The sequence below is a fragment of the Tubulanus polymorphus genome, chromosome 11 (genome assembly GCF_964204645.1).
Source record: "Tubulanus polymorphus chromosome 11, tnTubPoly1.2, whole genome shotgun sequence".
NCBI classification, from domain to species: Eukaryota; Metazoa; Nemertea; class Palaeonemertea; order Tubulaniformes; family Tubulanidae; genus Tubulanus; species Tubulanus polymorphus.
The window spans coordinates 965,162-984,463 of record NC_134035.1 but is presented as its reverse complement, the minus strand read 5'-3'; the positions used below and the strand labels follow the sequence as shown (position 1 = coordinate 984,463).

Here is a 19,302-nt window from a genome sequence, read left to right as displayed (position 1 = left end):
TACACAATATCCGTGTAAGATGATAACGAGAGAAATCCCACATTGATTCAGTCAAAACGAGAAACTTGAATAGATGAGTAAATATGTTTACGCAAAGTTTCGGTTAAATACTATTAGCCATCATCAGGCGTACTGATGATGGCTAATAGTATTTAGCCGAAACTTTGCGCAAATATATATATATATATATCTAAGTTTCTCGTTTTGGCTGAATTTATTGTGGGATTTCTCTCGTCACCTCATGGTACTATTAGCGTCTGAAGTTTTCCATTTTGCCGACAGATAAAATCTCTCCACCAACAAACCATGTTCCCCCAGTTTCAACGTGGTTCATTTCAAATATTTTCAACCTTTAAATTCGAATGTCAACCGCTAGCTATGTAACTGGATCCCGAATGTCAAAGACTACTTTGTGGAATAAGACCATTTTTAGATATATTTGTAGGTACAAGGATACTGACTTAATCTAAAACCACGTAGAACTACGAAAAAGGCAGCAGTTCTTCATCCGAGTTGAGGTCTTAGGAACGACCTCGAACAACACGCGGGGACACAGCTGACGATGAAAATAATAATAGCTCCCGATTCCTCATTAAGGATCGGATCAAACTGAACGCAATTTCAGCCGTACTGGAAAATCCTGTCTGACCTGCGCGAACAACTCAGAGTGGCCCTACAATGCCTAATCAGTCGTGCGCGCAGCCGTTTGTCGCCTGAGCAGCCATACAGCATCTCAGAGGATAATCAGTAACGATGATTCATACTCCGCCATCGTCGTCGCGCCGATCTCACGCACATACACAATACAATACCCTCACAGAGACGGAGAGAGAGATGACAAAGCCGATGAACGTCTTCTTAGTTGTTGGTTTCGACTACAGGTTTTGCTGCTGCCGGTTTTTTAGTCATCGCCGGCATCAGAGCGTGCCTTTACAAGATAACGGACGATAATGACATCTGTAGAATATTGTATGCGTCATACAAGTGCAACTCATTGTGACCCGAGACGCCGCCGCGGCTGATAATGACACGCTTTCATAATTTAAGTACAATCAGTATCCGATGTCTTCTGTGGTGATGAACTCGTGCATTGCTCCAATTCTATAAAGTATCCATAATATAAACAAAGTTTGATGAACTAATCAAAATATTGAGTTTCATTTTAGAAGTGGGGGCTGAGTAATAGCAGAAGTAGAGGAAAATTGGAAGAACAGGGTCTTGAAGAAAATACTAGGCATTTCTCAGATGTAGCAGCCATGTCAGAAGCCACTAGCGGGGTCCGAAAAGATGCAGTTCCGAAAGATGAGTGTCAAATCTGCAGGTTTCAACTAGGTTTTAACTAAGTGTGTCTTGATGAAAAGAGCAAACTAAGTGGGAAAGCATAAGTCCAGATCACCGAGACCAACCCCTAAATCCGCATCTGAAAAGAATCAGGATATTCTAGGATTGAAAAACTTTCGGTTCAGTCAATGAGCAACTAAAATTCGTAAGACAGAATAACGATTCTACAGTTAGCGATACACGATGCAGAAAATATCGACGAGAATGAAAAATCCAGACTGAAGAAAATGAAGAGTTTGTTCTATTAAAACAGGTCCATGAAAGAGTCAATGTGCCAATACCATCCCTCACTGCATCGTTACTACACTGAACGCGTATCGATTCATCGCATGAATTTTTCCATATTTAGAATTTCTGTCAATTCCTGCGTCTCACAATTCGCGATAAATCATTGATAATGGGGCGCGTAAATTTACACGAGCTCAACGTAATTAAACACAGACATCGCAGTTTAAATCCTCCCAACATTTACACTATTCTATACCCAGTAATAACACTCCGTACTATTAATGGTCACCTTCAGCACCCCCTCCCCCTGAAAATATAGTATCTTTTGATATTTAATTGTCAATAATGTTTTCTTTCCATTGAGAAAATTAAATTCTAAACTATAACTTCAGCCACACTAGCATTTTTGGCCCAAGTCAAACTAGGCGCGACCAAAAACGTCCGACCGGAGCCAAATTTCAGCACAGGTCCATGTGAATTGCAACTGGTACCGGAAGTGACCCACTTGTTAAAGCATTGTATCGAGTTAGCGGTTTATGTGTGAACGCACTCACTAATTAGGCACGGGCCAAATTCAACTTGGGCCTGATCTGGGACAATTTGTCTGTGTGATCGCGGCTTATGACAGGATCCAGTCTACTAACGGCTCTCAAAGATTAGCAACCGGCACTACAGCTGTGAATTGAACCCGATTAAGGAAGTTGGGCTCAATTTGATTCAAGTGAAAGCTCAACTCAGGACCCATAGTTCCACAGTTAGTGTGAGGCTAATTGTGTCACTGTTCAACAATGATGGATTAGCTTCAAAATCTACAGTCAAACCTGAACTGGCGCCGGTTTGACGACGACAAGAGTCAAATTTAACTTTCAACAGCGGCGCGTATAAATACGTAACTCAATGATGTCATGAATGGCAGTAGAATTTATGATATCAGTAATAACGACTGCGTCTGTAATACAACAAGCATGAGACATACGCGTCGCGCGACCGCTACACTCAACTTCTCAATTAGAATTTACAAATTAAGCGAATAGCTCTACACGCACACACACACACTGACAACAGTAGCATTCGTTCCGTCATGCATCGTGACGACGATACTCTCGACATTGATCTATCGACGAACAATACAATACGACGACGCAACAATAGCCGATTCGGAACGCCGAGAATGCCGTCAGCGGCGACGAGATGTACCCCGGCCTGTCAAACGGTCGAACGATGACGCTATTCAGCGCGATCATCAACGCTGCATTCATGTAAAACTAATAGCCGCGGTTCGTAAACTTATGGTAATCCGGTAAGAATAGGACGAATGATGGTAGAAATCCTTCATGCGTCGTATACTCCACGTTGCATATCATAAACCAACTCGCATATTAATCATAAACATTATTATCATCATTATCATCATCATCAGCAGCACAGGACTGCTGTAAGACCTTCAGTAACATCTTTCATATTTCTCTTCAAATTAATCGGTAATCAACAGTAAGACCCTCAGTAACATCTTTCATATTTCTGTTTAAATTCATCAGTAATCAACAGTAAGACCCTCAGTAACATCTTTCATATTTCTCTTCAAATTAATCAGTAATCAACAGTAAGACCCTCAGTAACACCTTTAATATTTCTGTTCTAATTAATCAGTAGTCAACAGTAAGACCCTCGGTAACAACTTTCATATTTCTCTTCAAATTAATCAAATCAAATCTTCAACCCTTAATTCTATCATTTATCTACTATCTCTGTACATTCCATGTATTTTCCTTTTCATCGATGATGAAGTAAAATTATCATTATTATAACAGGCCGCACTGACCACAGCTGACACCATGTATCGGAATTCGTATCTGCACGAGACACAACAATCGGTGACTCCCGATGGCCAGCCGGTCGTGTGTTCAAGCGACTAGCGTGATTCAGAGCTCGTCGATACCCTCGGGGAAACTCGTCCGAAATGACAAAAGTATTTAAGCACGCCAGTTCGAACAATAGCCGTTGTCTATGTTCGTCATAGATCGATAGATTACTAGCAGCGTCTGTGGGGACGATACAGACATCGAATTGGCTAATTTAAACAGCAAATTCCGCGCGGCTATGGAATAAAATTCGCTGTAATACGACGGACAATGTTTGGAGACACGCAATCGGTACGGGTGAAGATGACAATGATAGCGAAGCCTCTCATCGCAAGAGAGCGCAGATGAACAAGTCCTATTGGTCCACACCTCCCTCGGGATGCTACTAAACCCTTCGGTTAGATGTAATCAAGATTTAGATTAAGACCACTTTGAAGCCAATATTGGTTTTACAGCTTATTCAACAACTAAGACCAGTCTCTACTGGTTAACTGGGCTTGGGTAAGCTTCATTGAGAACCAAAAATTGTAATGGAAAACTGTTTCTCCAAAATTGTCACGGCATACTGTTTCTATACCGATAGGATTGAGATAAAGAAACTTCAACTAATTCAAAACCAGGAAAGGCGCAGTAACCACAGTATCGGGAGTAACCTCAGTGGTGGGAGGGTTGGTAAAAATAATGAGTTAACAGTTCACGATTGAATTCAAAAAGAAAAAGAAGACACTAGTAATGTATTTTTCATTTACGCAATTAACACCACAGACGTATTCCGATCAGCTATTCAGGCGTTTTGAGCGATCAAAAATCACGATGACGACGACGCGCACGAGAATCTCCTGATTTTTTAATCCAACGCCATTAATTGTCATCAAAGACAAACGAATGTCGCGATGATGCATGACGAATGTATATTCACCTTGATGCGCGTATTCAACAAACAAAACGCGCATCAACGACGACGACGTACGCCTCTCGCCTCGCAAGACAATTAACAATCGGCGCTCTTTTACAGCAGACGGATTAGAAAAAGCAGAAGATACCGAGAGAGAGAATTGTCTGTCCTTCCTTCGTCATCGGCAACGACGACGAGGGTCTGACTCAGCAACAATGTGTATTGACAACGATGAGTAATCCCTTTCGAATAAACAACACACGATGACGATGGACCCCGACGATTGCTTGCTGCAGACAACATCGACGACGGGGAAACCGAGGGAAATCGCAACATGTTAACCCTGCGGATGCACTATGAGACATCATCTCGACTCATAGCGACAATGGCAGAGGAAATCATTACGGAAAAAATCATTGTTTTTTTCTTGCCGATTTCTTGGTTAAGATACTGTATGTACTGTACGCTCGGGTAGAAACTTGTAGTGTTGATCGCTGTAACTGTGAGGGGTTTATCCACATTACATCATAGTGTCACAAGTCACCATCATATAGGACCCCGGTATAAGCTGTTCCTGGTTCTATAGCAAGTCTTATAATTTGAAGACCAGGCTCATTTAGGTTCTAACAAGTTCGCACCAGTCTAAGCTCATTTTGGTTCTATAACCGATCTAACAACTTAAGACCCAGCCTAAGCTCATTTTAGTTCTATAACCAATATAACAACTTAAGACCAGTCTAAGCTCATTTTATTTCTATAACCAATATAACAACAAGACCAGCCTAAGCTCATTTTGGTTCTATAATCAATCTAACAACTTCAGACCCAGCCTAAGCTCATTTTGATTCTATAACCAATCTAACAACTTCAGACCCAGTCTAAGATCATTTTGATTCTATAGCAAATTTAACATTCAAATTTAACGTTCTATTGCCTATCTAACAACTCTAAGACCACTGGAAACGTATTTTTCCTCATCTCATTTCTTATTGTAGCCATGATTCAGCAGGTGGATGTGACTGTGCTCCTCGCTCGCTCACTCACGCTTACTCGCGCGACGACCTCCTCGGCAAATAGAACTGACGCAACAGAAGTATCACGGTAATAAAGAACAGTGACTAATCGTTGCTCGAAAAATGATTTTCTTTTCATCCGGGAAAAAGAGAGAAAAAAAAAACATCAAAGCGAACAGAATTCTAAGCATCACAAAAACAAACGCAAGATCTGAAAACTTGACGCACGAAAGTCGTGTTTACGAGGAATGTTTTCGGTTATAGCTCATTTTGATCACAAAGCTTCGCAAAAAACCAACAAGTTGAAGCAGCATTTTCTAAACAAGAGATCTTTGGACCAATAAGGGGCACACTGTGTCATAGATAATGATAACAGCGTTTTTTAGGAAGTTTACCGATTTCATTTTCCATATCCCTAAGTTCGGCACATCACCAAAGTAGAATAAGCAATGAAGGCCTGTTCAATGTAAATAAATACCATTGACAAAGTATTTTCAAAAAGTTTGTCAAAATAGAGAAAATTCTATTACGAGATCATTTTCTGATTTTCCATAACCATAGAAAAAAAAACGCATGAGATTGTCATGCCATCTTTTAAATAGTAGTTAAACTAAAACCCCCAACTGTTTATAGCAAAACAACGCTGACTTAGACGCACTTTCGACTGAATCTTCAGCAGGAGTGTTTTGAATCGACTGAAAAACAGCATTGTTTTTTTCCTCTCACTCAGCTATCTGACTGTGAGGTGATTTAATACACCGACTAGGAATGTAGAATCATCTTACTTTCTCTCTCTCTCTCTTCCTCGCTCATCGGCCAATTTTACAATAGCGCCGGCAATGAATGAATCAGTTGTAAACCGTAGGTGTTCCGTTATCTATCGTACCTTGTTGCTGTCTATCAGATCGCTTTCGCTCTTGTTTACTGCAAAATGCGCGATCCATTCTTTCCGTACTTACAAACTACTTTGTAGTAAAAGCGATAGGATAACGGACGGAGTGTAGGGAACTGTTTTAACCGTTTAGATACCGACGCGTCGGACGAGTATATTATCATCATTACGCGATAGCTGTGTCTTCTGTGGAAAGATGGAGATAAAAACCGAAGGACCAGTTACGCAATAGACTGAGATTAAAACTGAAAACTATGTTTTAAACAACAAAACAACTTGAATGGCCAATAATCTAACAATTTAACCCTTTCAGTGCATCTACACTGCAGTGCGGTGTATAAAACCGGTGACAGACTTTGCTAGTACACCGCATCATGGTGTATTGTCGATGTAATTAGTAATTGGTTTTTATCTCAATTGAAAGATGGCAGCACCTGTCAAACAGTGGAATATTAGTAATTAACGATACACCGCACCGCGGTGAACCATACAGATATGGTCTGTTATTTCAACACACAGAGTTGGAATCTTTTGAAATTTCAAATCATAACCAGCATTTTCAGGTATTAATAAGTCAGCATTGAAAGGGATAAGATTTTGGTTCTAAAACAAACCTAAGAACTCAAGTTAGTACCATGGCCAATCTTGAAGATCACTAATTCTTTAAGTTAGATACTCGACCTACTGCTTGTTTTGACATATCCGTCCACACTGTAGAAACGTTCATTCATGAAAGTTACAGGCTACGGAAAAAATAACACGTTCACATAACTGCAATACCGAATGGACGCAAATCATTCAGGCAGACGTTTTATGCAGGAGTTAGTAGGGGAGCAATAAAACGCGATATACAAAACCAGATTTCTGCTTATTTGATAATTCAACTCTTGTTTCGTTATCAATAAAAGTGTGATTGTAGCCGACCACGAAATCATGCGTCGTTTGTTTTAATGCGTAGGATCCCTGCGATTAACGGGGGTCTTTTAGGCCCGTGTCAAAACATTCGCTACCACCGGAAACTTCGCACGGGGTACGCGCTGCGTAGTAAAAAACGTTTCATCGTTATTCAGATGCGCGCACATCACCGAGGACATTATTCTCGTAATTTTTTCCCCCGTTTTTACTCGTCGTGAAAGCCATCGCTAATATACGACCGCGCGTGACCGGCGGCTAAAGTAACCCGGGACCCGATTGTTCGTAACCATAGGGCACTCATTACGAAAAAACATGGCCGCTAATAATCATTGAATTCGCGTACATCGACAACGGAAATCCACTCGACTCCCGGACTCTCTCTCGCGAGCTACTCGTCACCGGGGAAAGAGTCGACAATCGAAATAAAGGTCGAAATAAAGGTCGAAATCGACATGCTGAGCAAACACGACCCAGCGTGCCATTACTACGCATCAATACAGCGCAAAAATCATCAGTATCAGCCGCCGCCGCCAACTATGATTCGTGTGCGCCCGCTCTGCAGGGATTTGCGAGCCATTGTCGTTCGACAATCGACCCGGAGAGCTTCCATTCATGCATCAGGCTATTATCTGCGTATTCTATCATCTACAATACTCCTGACGCGATGCTGATTAAATTTGCCGATCTTCGAGTGCAATTTGCTCTTCAAAAGCAAACACACGAGAGAGAGAGAGAGCGCGGAGAGCCGAACGAACGAGAGACTCGCGCGGCCCTCTACTCCCTCCCGACCGCAATACCCGCGCCGTATAATGCAATTACACGCATGAACGACGAAAGGCCAATAAAAATCACGATTAATAATATTCAAACAATGGACGGCGATCATCGTGCGGTGGAGAGATGAGCCGTGCGGCGCGCACGCGTATACGGCATCAGCATACAGCGTATATTCGTCGAGTGGTTTGCATGACAATACAGTGATCAGATCAACGTAATCACTCTACATTCCGATAGACTCCCCCAGTACCAGATGTGACGTAAGCCGTCTAAAAAATCGACCAAGACTCGTTACGCGCTGTATAATGTACCGAGAGATAATTGATAAGTAGTTGCGATATTTCCTCAAATGAGGACTCGTTTAGGACAACTACTGAAGAAGCACCGAGATGACAAACTGAGGGGAAAACTTCATAAGACAATTGAAATTCCTTGCGATAAGTAAATTTATGAACAGCTTTAATTTTCCTTCATAAAAAGTCTTACTTTAGACTACTGCACACCAAAACATACATAGTAAACTTCCTAAAATATAGAACCTAGCACTTAAACGACAAAGTTCGAAAGGAACATCGTTACGATTGATAAACACCTTCTGAATATTGGTTTTATAGGTCGATGAGGTCAACCAAAAAATCTACTAGATCGTCATCATATCCGGGTTGTAGTACAGAATATTCTAGTGAACTTTGTCGTGTCAGTCGTCCGTCTCAAGGCCGTCATTGAGTCAACATTAATAGGATTGCGTTTCAATTGACAAAAAGGCAACGGAACTTTTTCAAGATTCACGAAAACCTCCCTTAGGATCTCGCTTGTACGATAAAATGTTAACAGAAGTTGCTATCGATTACAACCCAACAATTTAAACTGTTTAGTTTTACGATTTTAAATTTTCATTTTACCCGGGATTGGCCTCGATATATCTATACAACCACAAATATGAATCGAATACCGCTTTTTGTAAAGTAAAAATTTTAAATTCGACATCTAATTTTTCGAAATTCATATTCCACATGAATTCACTAAACCCTACCGAAAGAAAAAGACTGATCGAATATAAACTACATATTCATTCATTCACTGCCTCGGCCGGCTGCGTTTTATCGATACCGGCACGAGGCACGGAATTTGATGCGGATGAAATACGCGATTGATTACGGTAATCCCGGACCATGTAGCAATCATGGTGACTAAGCGCAGTACATTCAACCAAAACAAAAGGATTATTAACCCATTAGCCGCTTATGACGAGAACACACTGCACGTATTCAATAGAATATATTCTCCACGCTGAATGACAGCTGATTCGATTTATACCCAATTATAATAACTCATACATAAACAGAAAGGGAGTGGGGAGAAGGGGAGAAAGGGAGTGGGGGGCTGGGGCGGGGGAGTTTTCAGTTTATTTCATATGATACTATAAATCTTCCTTTCTGTACTATGTCAATCTATACTTAAATGTCTTTATCACATAATTCTAGAGTCAATAAAGTTCTTTAGGATGGTATATGGTATGGTATTGCATGGTATGGTATATGATGTGATATGGTATGATATATGGTATTATATGGTATGGTATAAATATTTTATGGTATGATATTGTATGAATGGTATGATATAGTAATATATGGTATTTGATATGGTATAATGGTATTGTATGGATTGATATAGAATTTATCTCTAGTTTTACGGTGGCACTTTCCGCGTCCAGTTTCACAAGAATGATCAATCTCAAAATACCGTTTTAAGAGTTATACTTTTTGAACATCTGGGTAAAAAAACTATCGCTAGTGTTTTAAGCTCTTTTGCCAAACACTGAGATGAACTGGCATCAAATAAACAATACGCTGGTAACCAAACAAATTCAGAACAAAATTTCAATTGAATTTCGATTTTCAGCATAATTCACAAGTTCTAAATGACAGTAATGCTTAGTGAAAGATGAGTTGACATGAATTCAGCTAGATTCATTGGTTGTATTTCCTAAATCTAAATAAAGTGTATCGCTTGAATTTGTCTAAACTGAACGAGACACTAATGAAATGGTGGCCCACGGACGTGTAAACTATAAACGTCCATGGTGGCCTTACTCGACCACTCCCGAGCAGTTTAATCAGACCACACCAGGATCCAAACATCTAACCCGACAACTACTAGGCCTATCCTACTACTACTGACTTCCAGGCCCCACCCCTTGAATACAGCGGAAGATTTATTTCGCTTTTTAAAATTTACTTACAAAAATTATGCAAAAACAAGATCGAAGATACTGAAATCAGCTCCAGAGTAATTATTTCCCGAGTAAAACACTTTCCTGAGAACGACAGACACTATGAGGGGTCTAAGTTCATTTGGCACGGATTTGCATGTGTGTGGTAATGATATAATCTAAGTACGCTAATATTACTGGGGCCTTGCGTGCCAGTCACATTCATTCAGTACAATAATCAACAGGACTATTTCTATTGTGAAAATCAGTTCTCTCTCTGCAGACAATACCCGCTTTTTACTCAATTGTCAGAAAGCCTCCCGCAAAATCCATTAAAGCTTTATCATTTATTCAAGTCATTCATTACTAAACGCATTCCACTGATATTCATTATCATTGTTGACTAAATCATGTTAGCTCCGCTGCACACATGGTACACAATGGAAAATTTTCAATGAAAATCTCAGCCACAGATTGAGCCCTGTGTAAAATAACCGTTTAGGGAACAAGGATCAAAAAGTTATTTCACATTTATCAGGGCTGCCTTTCCAAAGAGGACAAGAGCTTCAGTAACAACTTTCTGTTCAATCAGGGGGTAACATCCTCAGTAATACCTTTCATCTGTTCGAATCAATCAGTAATTAAAAGGGGAACACTATTTCTGTTAAAATGAAAATCAGTATTTCTCAAAATGATTAAGTAGTACAGTAAACAATAACTAGTTAAAACATCCATTCCATCCATTTTCCAAACTTAGTTTTGATGCTGTATCGAATGAAGTTAATTCAATACCGATGTGAAATGTTTAGAAGTTTGTCACATCTAAATTTAGGAGGCTTTTACCGAAAATCATCGAGTTTACAAATATAGGCAGCCAATTTATAAACATGTCTCCACTTTAGAATATTTGAATAAACTTTCATACCCAGAGAGAGAGAGAGATAGATAAGTTAACAATGAGTTATTACTACAAAACACTTGAAATCTCGAACACAATAGCCAGGATCAGATTGCCCTTCATTTCATTTACACAGAAACCAGAAAGCAACAGCAAAGTGGGCAAAAGTCAAAAGCCTTTGGTGTTTCTCAAAGAAAAACAAGCCGAGACTCATCCTGCAATGAGCGCGAAACAAAGACTTCAGATTAGATAAATAAAATATGTAACAATAACAATATTGCTTTATGATATTCAGTGGCGCGCGCATTTAACGGGTGTTCGAGTCTAAAGTTCGAGTTGCCGACAATAAAGAAATTTCTTTTATTATTTTGTTATGGTATTCAGTTTAGTTCAGTAGTGTTTAGGGGACGACTACACTTTCATGAAACATATCTCATTCGTGACAAAGTGAAATTTGAATTCTATTTACTTCATATTTAGAAAATAATTCGACCTCACTTAACGATGTATTAAGGGACCCCCTCTGCCCAATTTGACGTTATTTTGGACAACTCTAACCCCCCTCACGATCCACGTGCGTGTAAGTTTTGTAGCTTATCGTAGCTAAAAAAAGACAATCTACTATGTAAAAATATGTAACAATGAATGGTTAGAATTTGAGCCATGCCTCTTGTCTGTTTATCCGGTATATTTGGATTTACTACTAGACTGACCTAAAACTAACAATCAGTCATAGCAAGGTTAGTTGACACAGTAAACACTGCAGGAACGGTTATTATTTCATTGTCAAGAACAAAGACTACAATGCAACCAGAACACAATGTCACACAGTAAAACAATACCCAATGTCTACTGGTGGTGATGATGAAATATAGCCAGCTGTCTTCTCTTGTGCTCCCGCTCAGGTCCAGTACCAACCAGCTGTCAAATCCATCATAGCCGGCGTTATTTATACATTTATGAACTACTAACATATCTAGGGCGTTGATAGGTCATAGACCCGAAATTAGCTCCAAATTTTCAGTCATGAATTTGCGACTGAGACTTAGGCCCGGTTAGTAGGTCCTGGTGCTAGTTACACAGTTGTGTCTTAAGTCCAAAAGTGGTTTTAGCTCTTAAGTCTGGGTATTAAGTATAGTTAGATCAGCGTTAGAACAAAGTTAGTCTTAGACTGGTCTTAAGTTGTTAGACTGGCTATAGAACTAAGTTGGCCTTAGACTGGTCTGAAGTCAAAGCCGTGAATACACAATTGGTCTTGTCCGATAAGGTCTTTTCAAACTTAAGTTTAAGATTCCGGATTGGATATTGAACTAAAACCGGCTTAAACTAGTTTCAGAACCTTAGCTTTGACTGTGCAGACACTTGAAAGAAAATTGATTAACGCCAGCCTCTAAAATAGTAACGAACAAACTGTTTTTCATTCTGTGTTTCCTCGGGGGAAAATCCCTGAACATACGCCGTTAAAAATAGGTTCATTACGTTTTACTCTACTGTGCGCAGTGCGCGTACGTAAACAGTCAGTCAGTCAATGAGCCGATAGCAGGCCTTATTAAAATTGACAACGCGATCATCGAAAATCGCCAATTAAAAACTTTCTGAACTCGCGCGCAAATGAGACAATTAATTTTTCACCGATGATCGAACACAGTCGACTGAGATTCCAATTATTTCTGATTTTTACGATATCAATGGTTTCTCCCTCCTCCTCCTTCTATGCCGGCAAGATAAGGGCAGGGAGAGAGAGGGCTAAATTTGAAACCGACAGGTATCAATTGCCAGATGATAATAGACCAGAAATGGGTTAGCCAGAACAAAAGGGTTCGGTTCCATAGAAACCACGCCTACTGACATCCATAGGTATGTCCCCCACCCCCACCCTCGTATGGGCGGGGGGGGGGGGTGGGGGGCGTTAATGATTTGGGTCCTTCGCTGATCCATAGAAAACCCTATAGACATGCTTAGACATCCCTATTGACACCTTAGACATGTCCATAAACTGAAAAAATTCCAATCCTTGTATGAGCAAGGGGTTGGAATCCATAGTGGAACGGCTACCGACACCCATAAGCAAGTTTCATTCGTAGTATGGGTGTGGGGTTGATAGCGGTACGAACGCACAGCAGACCGATGCGTCGTGATCAATCATCCGCAGCGCGACTGCGAACACGGTCTATTGGCATTTTGTTTTGTTCGATTTGCATGCCAATAAAACGCAGTCGAGCACGAGCGAACGAGCGTAACTACGGCGCGAACATCACCGACGGAAGATTAATGACGACCGAGACCCGTCTGCCCGCCCGCCCGTCCGCCTGCCTGTTCTCGTCTCCGCAACTCGGCAACTTTTCAACTTTCAAACTTAAACTTCATCATCATCGCTACAACTACTATGAATACCGACTACTATTTTCGCGATCATTTATCAATGTCACGGAGCGCGCGTACACCATCAGCGGCAGACGGACGATAGCTCATTAAAACCTTTCAATACAACAACTTTCATTCGTTGTTGTTCGGGAAAGTTTGAAAACTAGAATCCGGACAGCAATTAAAAATACGAGATCAGCTTTCAGCGAGGGAGAGAATGGGGGAATCGATGGGAAGTGTCTTACTTACCGATTCAAGTTTTTTATAACTTGTCTGTACAAGTGAATTTTCAGTCACTTCAACCCAGCTCCATAGTTGCCTGTTAGAATTTGACTCTTTAAAACATCAAAAATGAACTGATTTCAGCTCTCAAAAGTTGAACAACCGACAATTCCGGAACTGGGTCCAGTGTTTTAAGTAAAAACGGAACTATTTTTCTACCTGTAACCTATCTACAAGAAAAAATTCATTGAAGAGGTCGCTGGAAAGTGAGATTAGAAATTGTGCAGCTTTTTAGATGTTTTGGGGAAAAACTAGCAGGAATCGTAGCTAGTTTTTACCCAAAATGTCATAATCCCGTGATGGAAAAAACTTCTCAATACTAATACTCGACACAGGGACTTCTTCAAATCACACATCGACACTGATATACAGACAAAATACGATCTGTAGAATAACGGTGAAATCGAACTCACCAATAAAGCGGTTCCGTTCTCTTTAACGAGCGTCTGCTTTAAACTCTGAAGATGCGCGATCATCTCCGACAACTTCCGTTCTTTCTCTTCGATCGTTTCGTCACCGGTCAACGCTTCTTTCACCGTTTCGATAACTAACGACGGCGGCGGCGCCACCTGTTGGCCGACGTGGTTACCGTTCTCGACGATGCGGTGATTATGTTGTTGCGCCGGTTGCCGATGGTGACGACGTTGTCCCGACGTTTTCAGTAAATTGTTATTCGATACGTCGCTGTCGTCCGATTCGATACCGGTGGCGCCACCGTTCATGACGCTTTGTAGGATTCTTTGTTTTTTGCTCTGCGGCCGGTCGGAACACGTGCTCTCGCAGTCGTCGCTCGGACACTCGCTTTCGCTGTCCATCGGCGTCAGAGTTCGCGGCACGACGGCGCCACCTATGACCTGTTGGTCGTGATGATCGGTGTCCATCATCGTCGGGGTCAGATCACTCAGTTCACTGTCAGATGTTGAAGCCAATTTCGTCGGAGTATTCTTTCGTTTCGAGCTCATTTCTCTGAAAGTATTCAAAAACGATAAAAGATCAGCCACAGTTTAATAATAAACCGAAGTTAACATTTTCAGTCGACGCCAAAACCAAGTATACCCGGACGCATCCATATGTAATTAGAAGAATTAACTTTATAACATATCATAAATTGCGGTTTGTTTGCCAACTGCTGAAACTGAGAACACATCAGTCTTACATTCCATCCTTTCCTCCGACAGGGATTCGAACCTGATGGCATTGAGACTGGCCATGGTATGAAACCCTGCCACACTAGACCGAGTGCGCAGCTTAGATGATATCATGATTAGCAAATCAGAAATCCAGTTTCATTTTAGTCAGGGTTTTTCCATTTTCATTTAAACATGAAATTGCCTCAGCGATTATACAACGGGCAATCTGTTTATAGCCACAAATTTTCTTGCGGCGAAACCTGCGCACTCAGTCTAGTGTGGCAAAGAACTCTGTCCGAAGAATATTCACATCGATTTTCAAACTGTTACCGAGGAACGAGTTTCAAACTCACGGCCGAAATCTAACAAATACCTCTAAAATGATATCGCAGATCATCGGAAAATGGTCGATCTGTTCTCTCGATACGACTGATAAGTTCGAGTAGTAGAACCCATTTGATTCTCTCTTTGTCTACAAACGCTAGTAATCTATAACGAGAACAGTAACTCTTCTTCACAACTTATGTTACTGTCTTTCTTACGCAAACGGGGCAATCGTAAATCTCACACAGAGGCGAACAATGCCCCGATGTTCTCTCTTTTTTTTTATTTCGCTGAAATATTCATTTGCGCTCCGGCATTGCTGCTGCAAATATTTCCGAACCCATAAATTTCCAGAACGTAGGTAAAACCCACTCTCTCACTGGAGGGAGAGGAGAAATTGACAAAGTGTATATATATACGCGTAAACACTAGACAAAAGTTGCCACGATACACAATACCTCTCTTTCAGGTTGTTACGATGAACCGATGCCATTATTTATTAAATCTTAAGGGCCATTTCTACGTTTTTAGAGTCCATAAATTGTCTGTTTACAACCATCGAACTGAAACAAATACCCTCTCTCCGGCTAAACAATCGCAGTCTTATCATATGATAAGATATTCCGACGCAGGAGTTCAAGTTTTTTTTATTTCTAAACCGAGCCGCGCAGAATCAGGCGCACCTAAAATCGGTGTTAGAATAATAGTTAACGAAGAATTCGGTCAATTTGTCGGGAGGACGATAAAAATTACATCTTGTTAATTAGCATTTCTTCGCCGATAGATGATGATGGTAGTAGAGTGTGTTCAAGGGTAAGAACTAGATCCCAGATAACGCGAATAACACATATCCAAAGAAACATCTAGAGAATCATACAAAAACAACGAAAAAATCGATATAAAGTTCCAAAACAGGTCAAAACAATAGTGAATACCTAAGTTTGAATGACTATTGTTTTTATTTAAGTACTCCCTACTTTGTCTCTAATATTGTTTTGATCTAAGTAGGAAGAACTCGTCTCAACTTAGTTCTTTATATTAGAAAAGGCTTGAAATACTTTTGAACTATTGTTACATTTGCTATCTTGCTAAAAACGATGCTCTATGCAAATTATTTTTTTTGAGCAATAAAATATGAATGAATGAATGAATGAGTACCCCCTAGTTTGTCTCTAATATCTGACTATTGTTTTGATTTAAGTACCTGCTAGTTCATGTCTTCAATATCTATTGATTTAAATCTATATCTATATTCACTATCGTATTATATAATTACCTATAACTGTGATGTAACTCATTATTCCTGAATATGACTATTAGATTACTAAGGGAAATGCTCCTGAAGATGACTAGTAAAAATTTAGTCAAAACGTTGAAATAAACTTCACTAGCTCAAGGAGACATTTTCAGACTTTCATATCATTCCTTTCTTTCATTCTTTTATCGTGACATTCTCTACATATTATCGTCACAACATGGATACAGTATCTATCCATTGAAACCTAGGAGATGAGTACTAGAACAGAAACAATATCGGGAAAAAAAGTGGAAAGAAATGAGATCAAATATGGACGAATAGTTGTTTGCCGTCAAGATATATGACGTGTGCCTCAGGACAAATAACATTATTACACGGTCCCTCTTGGACAATCAAACGGTGGCCATTAGGCGAAAATGTCTTGGTTAAATATTTACCACTATCGGGAATAGAGTATAATTCGGAAAATGGGCCCAACTCAATTGCGCTTTCATAATTGATCAATCACTTATAAAAACTATGCTGTCGTTTTCAAGCGGGAAATTTTTTTTTTTTTTCGAAAAATATTCGTGAATGTTTTCCAACTATCGGAAAACAGATTATAACGAAATCCGGTGTGAAGTTTTTAGAAGGAACGACGCTTAATCCGAAACGTTTTCCGCTGAGAGAAAGTTGGTTAAAGTACAGCGACTACGAGCGGTACGAGTACCCTCGAACCTCCCGCGTAGTAAATAACAATATGTACGAAAATGATGAAAAGTTTGACGACGACGACGACGGAAAATTCTATAGTCGTAAAAACAATAACAGTTGACGATGACGATAACTACTTCAAGTTGAGTTTTGTGTCGTTTCATTATCACAAAGTATAGCAGCACTTAAACCTCAGGAAAATTAATAACAGCAGCGTTGAAGTGCCGATACATTGTCGAGTGTTTTTACTCAACAATAGCTGAAACAAAGTGAAAACGCGGCATCATCCGAGATATAAAAACTGCATCAGCGCCACCGATGCTGCTGCAGTTGCTGCGATTCTTATTAATTAAAAGTGTCATGTTTCAAAATGATGACGCGGTTAACAAGTAAAAAACCCACAGTAGATATTGAAAAGTTAGTTTATCATCTGAATAACAGTTTCAGGGTTATTTCTAAACCCGATCATCAGTGAAACCATAAAATCTGTATGGTCTCTCTGATGAAAGGGTTTAGAAGTAACCCCGAATCTGTTAGTCAGATAATTAACTAACTTTTCAATATCTGCTGTGGGTTTTTATTTGTTAACTCTTTAAGCCTAATATCAGTCTACCAGTCATGTGTGTTATGAGCATCCTCCACATTGTATGGATTTGAACTACGTTCCTCCACAGGTCTCTGTTCCTCCAGAGCTTTGAACCTCGTGGCATCATGTGACTGTAGTGCTCCTGCGTGGCAAGGATTGGAACTTGATGACATCATGAGACTTTACAACGTTCCTCCCTCGATAGGGTTTGAACCTCGTGGTCTCATTAGGACTGTGAAACATTCCTTCCTTGAAGGATTTGAACTCATGACAATCTACAACGTCCCTCCCTTGAAAGGATTTGAAACTTATGGCACCATGAGACTCTGCCATTTTCCTCATTTGCAGGGACTTGACCAGATGGTATTGGTCTGTACACTGTTCTGCTGATAACAGGCGCAGACGGTCGTAAGACAGAAGCCGCCTCCGATAACGATACAAAGAAAGAAGAGATAATAATTTTTTGCCTTCGTTTTCATAATTAACGCGAATCGATTCTAATTAAAGCGTCCGCGCGCGCGATGCGGCATTAACGAGAAATTATCTTCCGACAACACAAACGAAAACGACATCGTTTCTAGTCGACCATTCTCTTTCGCGGCGTAATTACTACGATATATCGATCGTCGCCTAATTAAACCTGAAACCTTCCGCCGAAAAAATCTACATCTCGGCGCGAAAACGTAATCTCGACTCCGAGGTCACAGGTAAAGCGAGTAGTGACTTCGCGTTAATGACGTAGAACAATGGCTGATTACGAGCGTTTGTGAACCCGCTGTAGACGGCAGCGCGCCACGCGTGTGGCACGTGAGAGAAAACCTAATTAATCGCATGAAAATTAGACAACACCTGATAACTGCTTATTAATCTATTTTTTTTATCTCAAAATGATCTCCTTCAGGATATCGAGAGAGAGAAGTAGCACACCCTGGCCCCTAGGTACGAAGAGGTTATCATGCTCATTGATTAGCAATGTCTATAATGATGATGATGATGACATTAAACCTTTTTTCTCTACCTCAAATAAAGAATATCTCTTTGAATCGTGACAATTGATGATCTGTCACTAGGTAGCGCTGTTTGAATTCATCTATATAGATCTCTCCAAGTTTGATATATTATATAATTAGTGTATGACATGTACAGTATTGTTAATAACTTTGTGTTATATTTCATCAACAAAAGTTTATATTTTCTGTTGTTTTGTAAATATATATATTTCATAGTCTCCCTCCATGTACCACAGAAATGGTTGGAGAATAAACAAATTCCCTAATTCCTAACATTTACATATCAATTAAGTTCGATACAACTTTTCTTTGAAGAAAATCCCATCGTTACGAAACCAACCTCCGAGTCATGAAGACAATCTCGTACCTTGTCACGGCTCATGTGAAGAAATTTAGGATTCGTGGGCGTCAAGTCCAGTGCAGCGATATATTCGAGAAAACAAAATTTCAGCCTGAAGAATATTCTTGGTCTTGTCACTAGAGGTACAGCTCGTGTTATGCTATTCCCAACCGGAGTATGCAGCCAATTATAGCTAGTGAAGCTCATACACAATTCCAGATTGTTCCTTCGTCGTCAAAGAGAAATCAGCAAGGAATCTGAACAGAAACATTATTTCCTCAA

At 40.1% G+C, this 19,302-nt stretch overlaps 1 protein-coding gene across 1 annotated transcript in view; it reads right to left on the bottom strand.

The window, feature by feature from the left end:
- The window catches only part of LOC141912868 (uncharacterized), a 34,016-nt gene extending 19,375 nt beyond the window's left edge, over window positions 1-14,641 (bottom strand). The window contains exon 1 of the mRNA XM_074804285.1: window positions 14,093-14,641. Within this exon, the coding sequence (XP_074660386.1) occupies window positions 14,093-14,641 (549 nt within the window). The remainder of the gene's footprint in view (window positions 1-14,092) is intronic.
- Between the last annotated feature and the right edge of the window lie 4,661 nt (window positions 14,642-19,302).